At 55.4% G+C, this 5,564-nt stretch overlaps 1 protein-coding gene across 2 annotated transcripts; it reads right to left on the reverse strand.

Annotated features, from left to right (window-relative positions):
• Positions 1-615: 615 nt before the first annotated feature.
• Positions 616-4,837, reverse strand: MAGEL2 (MAGE family member L2). Of its 2 annotated transcripts, XM_070620709.1 has the most exons (2): positions 4,626-4,826; positions 616-3,932 (listed from the first exon to the last, which is right to left on the reverse strand). In XM_070620709.1, exons 1-2 carry the CDS (start codon positions 4,636-4,638, stop codon positions 1,081-1,083), a joined length of 2,865 nt encoding a protein of 954 aa, XP_070476810.1. In that variant the 5' UTR covers positions 4,639-4,826; the 3' UTR covers positions 616-1,080. The 2 variants fall into 2 exon arrangements, with proteins under 2 accessions (XP_070476810.1, XP_070476801.1); XM_070620700.1 differs by having other exon boundaries at positions 616-4,837.
• Between the last annotated feature and the right edge of the window lie 727 nt (positions 4,838-5,564).

The raw sequence follows: 5,564 nt of genomic DNA on the forward strand, positions 1-5,564 counted from the left end.
CCTCTTCCCTGTTACAAACCGGGATAATTTTAAGGGAGCATGTTTCCATCCCAGTATCAGTGTGTTGATGAAACCCAAATTTCCCGTGCACCCACCACAGGCCATGTGATTGACAAATGCCCCTTTAGCCAATTCATTCATATGGCTAACAAACACAGATACTTGTGGTCTTGCAGATAAATGGTCCCCCTTTCCTACGTAACCTTAAGGAAGTTTTCTGCTTCGAATTACAACTTTACTGACCTTGCAATGACATGCCATTTAATTAATCTGCTTGAGCCTCAGACACTCAATGACAAAATGGGAATAATAATGCCTATTTTTAAAGATTATTGTGAAGATTAAATCAGACAAGGTATACAACATTTTCTTGGATCAACCTCACTGACTTGTAAAGTTTTACTCTTGGTTTAATGGAAATATTACATTTCACACCCATCAAAATCACTGTGTCATTACGATGAATGTAGCACTGTCCTTGAAAAACAATTTCATCATCGTGGTTTCTACTATCACTAGTAGTAGTCTTGATATTCAGATCTATTGAGAGAGTATGGTAAAATTTGGCTCCCGTCATCCAGAGTAAAAATTAGAATAAAGACAAACACTTCCATGTTATGCTGAAAGTATATTTATATATAGATATAGATATTTATTTCTCTGCAGACAGCATTTACTGATGAGTCATTTTAACATTCAAAGAACAGCCTATTTCAATGCTACATAATCCGTACCAGAATGAGATGGATAGCTTAATTCATTTCACAAAGCCAGCACAACTCTGATACCAAAACATAACAATTATAACACAAAACAGAGAATCACAGATCTCACTTAAAGATACAGATGCCAAAATACCAAATAGAACAGTAGCCGATTGAAATCAACACCACATGAAAATGTACAAAGCTTTGGCAGATACGAAACCAAATTGAAATCTAAACTCACACACAAAGAACTGGAACATAAACACCAGAAACAAAACGCCCCCCCCACCCCACCCTGTGTGGCCTCTGGCCGGGGACCCAAAGCAATGAGATATCTGCTAAACCTCATTAGCAGGGAGGCTGCTAAACCTCATTAGCGGGGAGGGGAACCGCTGGTGGGGTCACCACATTTATCACTGGAGCCAGGCTCATCATCATCTGCATCCTCAGACTCACACTCTGCCAGCGCTTCAATGTACTGGAACGGCCAGCACCGGGGATCTCTCTTATGGAGTTTGGCCAAAAACCTCAGGACAAGCATCTTGCTGGTTTCGAGGAATGCTCGGGGGCCCCAGAGAAACTCATATTCTGCTGGCTCAGTATAGGGAATTCGCCTGTACTCTAGGTACTTCTGCCTTACAAACACTTCGGTGATGAGCTTCTTGGTATTTCCAAAGAGAGTGTGTGTCTCCTGGACATCCAACCCCAACCTGTACAGAAAATTAAAGATCAGGTCCTCCCTGACACAATTGCCTTTCATAAAGATGAGACTCAGGACTACCATCAGGAGGCCTAACTTGGGTGTGTCCAAATTGGATGCCACTGGTTCACCCTTATGATGCCCCAGCTTGTTGATGATAATATAAGAGTGGTTTTTGGGATCAATTTCCTTCAATTGATAACCAAAGACGCACTCCAGCTTATTGTTGGCACGGTTGATGATATCTAAGCACTCATCTTTATATTCACGGATGATGAATTTCACCATCTCTGAGCGCTTGATGGGCACCTTTGCTTGGTACTTGACCAAGAGGAACTGCACCAACGCATTTGCCCTCTCATCCAAGGGAGACAATGGCTGAGTCTCAAACCTGGGCTCATCCTGGGTGGCACTGAACCCCTGAGAGAGACTAGGGAGCTCAGAGATGATCAAGGGCTGAGGGCTACCTGGGTTTTCCCAGAGACCCAGGGCCCTCGAGGTGCTTGGGCCCTCCCAGGCACTCAGGGCCCAAGATGTGCTGGGCCCTTCCCAGCCACTCAAGATCCTGGAGGTACTAGGGCCCTCCCAGCCACTCAGGCCACGGGAGGTGCTTGGGCCCTCCCAGTCACCCAGGACCTGGATAGGGTTTTGAACCTCCCAGTCATTCAGGTTTAGATTTTCCCAGGGCCTGGGGGCCCGCCAGTCACCCAGGGCCAACATCTGGCCACTGCTGTCTTCTTCAGTATTCAGGTGCTTCTTCTTCCGGGTAGCTTTTCCCGAGCGACGTGGAGGCTCCGCAGAGGTCTTTGAGGCCTCTTGAGTGGTGGCCATTGCTGGGGAGACAGCTGCCGTAGCCATCAGGATGGTGGGCACTGCCTTGGATGCCTTTGAGGCATTCACGTTGGGCTGTGGAACCCAAGGAACTGCAGGCAGGGCCTCTACGCAGGCATATGGATCCTGCAAAGCAAGTGGCAGTGACTTTGGGGTCTCTGAGATGGCAGGCGGGCCCTTAAAGGCATTAGAAGAGGCAGGCTGGAACCGGGAGGTAGCTGGAAAGACACTTGACGTGGCAGTAAAGGTCTCTGGTGTGGCAGGCAAGTTTTTCCAGGCAGTCGGCAGGTGTGCTCGAGCAGCTGACACTGCCTTTGGAGCACAAAAAGTGGCAGCAAAGATCATGCGGTCCTTTGAAGGAGCCTTGCGTTCTTTTGACGAGGTCCTACGGTCCTTTGAAGAGGTCCTGCGTTCTATTGAAGAGGCCCTGGATTCTCCTGATGGAGTCATCAGTGATTTAGCAGAGCCTACGGGAAAATTTGCCGCTGCTATGGGTGCTCCTGGCTGGCCCTGCAAGGCTACAGGGGGGCCCTGCCAGGAGGGCTGGAGTTGCAAGGTGGGCAGCTCTGCCTGCGAGCCCGAGGGCTGGGCCTGCTGGGTGGGTAGCTGGATTTGCAGGGCCTTTTGGGAGGCTGGGGCCCCCTGAAAGGGCTGCTCCAGCTGAACTAGCGGTAGGCTCTGCCTCTGGGCCTCTTGGGTAGGCACTGGCTGCCAGAAGTGCCCAGGGGCCTTCGGAGCCTGCCAGGCCAGCGGCTGGGCTTGTTGCACTTCTTGGAACTCCATCGACGCGGGCAGCTCCTGTGGCACCGGTGCTTGGCCTTTGGGGGCCTGCCAGATGATAGGCGGGCAATGCGCAGCTGGTGGGGCCGGCAGCGGAGCCGACAGCACAGCCTGGGGTGCCTGCGGGCCAGCAGGAGGCGCAGAGGGCACCTGCGTTGCTGGCGGGGCAGTGGGCACCTGTGGGGCCGCCCGCACCTGAGGTGCCGCCCGCACCTGCGGGGTGGGCAGCCGAGCCTGTGGAGCCTGCCGCAGCGGCGGCGGCGGTGGCAGGGCCTGCCAAAGTGGTGGTGGGGTGGCCAGCACCTGCGGAGCAGGCCTTATGGGCGGCGGTGCCTGGCGGATCAGTGGTGGTGCCTGGCGGATTGGGGGAGGTGCCTGGCGCACTGGCGGGGGCCCCGGTCGGATAGGTGGCGGGCCGGGTCGGATGGGCGGCGGACCCTGGCGCACTGGTGGTGCCTGCCAGGTGATGGTCGGAGCCTGCCAGGTGACCTGTGTGGCCTGCCATGCCAGGGGCGGGGCCTGCCAGCCAGGCGAGGTGGCCTGCCAGCCAGGCGAGGTGGCCTGCCAGCCCGGGGGTGTTGCCAGCTGCGCCGGCGGGGCCTGTGGGCCCTGGGGAACCTGCGGAGGAGCCCTTATAACCTGTGACTGGATTTGTAGAATCAGAGGCTGAGCCTGTGGGGCCCAGGAAGCCAGAGGCTGCGCAGGTGGGGCTGCCGGCTGTGCCATGGGTGCTCCTGAAGCTGGAGGCTGGCTGATAGGAGCTCTCGAACCCGGAGGATGGATCATCAGGACTCCGGGACCTGGAGGCTTGGCTATCGGGGCTCCCGGAGGTGGAGGCTGGGCCATCAAGGCTGCCGGGGGCGGAGGCTGGGCCATCGGAGCTCCCGGAGCAGGAGGCTGGACCATCAGGACTCCTGGAGTCAGAGGCTGGGCCATCAGGACTCCCGGAGTCGGAGGCTGGGCCATCGGGGTCCCCGGAGGGGGAGGATGGGCCATCGGTGTCCCCGGCGGGGGAGGGTGAGCCATCGGTGTCCCCGGAGGGGGAGGATGAGCCATCGGCGTCCCCGGAGGGGGAGGATGTACCATCGGGGTCCCCGGAGGGGGAGGATGGGCCATCGGGGTCCCCGGAGGGGGAGGATGGGCCATCGGGGTCCCCGGAGGGGGAGGATGGGCCATCGGGGTCCCCGGAGGGGGAGGATGGGCCATGGGGGCTCCGGGAGCCGAAGGATGCATCATCAGGACTCCCGGAGTCGGAGGCTGGGCCATCGGGGCTCCCGGAGGGGGAGGATGGATCATCAGGACTCCGGGAGTCGGAGGCTTACCCATCGGGCCTCCCAGAGGGGGACCCTGGACCATCGGGCCACCGAGGGCCGGAGGTTGGGCCATCGGAGCCATTGGGGCAGGCGGCTGGCCCTGTGGGGCCTCCCAGACAGGCTGAGGTGCCTGCCAAGCGGCCAATGAAGCCTGCAAATCAATCGGAGGTGGATCCCAAGGGACTGGCGGAGCCCGAGAGGAGGCGGGCGGGGCCCGCATCAGAACCGTAGGGCGGCTATAGACCGGAGGCTTAGGGCCCTCCACCGGGGGACTCGGATCACCCAAATTCTTACTTAGCTGCGACATGTCCCTTTGCTCTGACAGCTGGTGGGCCTTTTCCTCCGACAGCTGCTGGGCCTTTTCCTCCAGAGAGAAGAGAATGCCTACGTGGCTGCTCAGAGGATCCCTCCCTGCTGACTGGTGAATAGGAAGTGAGTGCCCTTAGCTCTGCAGCTTTCCGCAGTAAGGAGGAGGGGGGAAGGGGGCTCAATCCCGCCCCTTCCCCGCCCCCGACCACCACAAGTGGATAGTGCATAGGGGCGTCTACCAGAAATCCTGGCTGACACAAGATCTCTTCTCGCTCTGTCCAGTCCCCAAATGCAGTTTGGTCAGACTCTCTATGGATGAGTTTTCACAGGGGAGTGACAGGAACAGATCTATGTTTTAGAAATCACTGTACTGCAGTATAGAGTGGGAACAGACCACTGGGAACATGGAAGGCATCCATGAGAAGAGAGATGGTGTGGTCTGAGCTCAGATACAGCAAAACCGGAACCGGAGGATGAAAAAAGTACATAGATATTTATGAGAGATTCAGGAGTCTAGTAGACAGCTATTATAACTTAATGTAAGAGTAAAAGAGATGGAGAAGGCATATAAGTCTCTGTCCTGGGAGTGTAGGAAATTGTGATGCAGTTGATTCTTGTAGGGACACAGTGGGAGGCACATAGGAAGAGAGATTGATGAGTATTGATTGGGACATGGGCATTTACAGTGCTGCGGGACTGCCAAGGAGAGATACTCTGTAGACACTCTTGGATAATGGTTTGGGATTCAGAAGAAAAATGAGCTGGGGATCAAGGTACTCCTCATGAAAGTAGAACCGCATAAGTGAATGTGGTTGAAGAAATAGAGTGCTGAAAGAGAAATTCCTGAGAGATGTCTTGAGGAATGCAGGCATTTCTAGACATAGGCAGAGAAAGGGGATGGCGAAGACTAGAGACAGAAGGAAA

The sequence above is a fragment of the Equus przewalskii genome, chromosome 1 (assembly GCF_037783145.1).
Source record: "Equus przewalskii isolate Varuska chromosome 1, EquPr2, whole genome shotgun sequence".
Classification (NCBI taxonomy): Eukaryota; Metazoa; Chordata; class Mammalia; order Perissodactyla; family Equidae; genus Equus; species Equus przewalskii.

Coding starts and splice junctions, on each gene's coding strand:
- MAGEL2 (XM_070620700.1), bottom strand. CDS start 4,638: ATGTCGCAGCTAAGTAAGAATTTGGGTGATCCGAGTCCCCCGGTGGAG.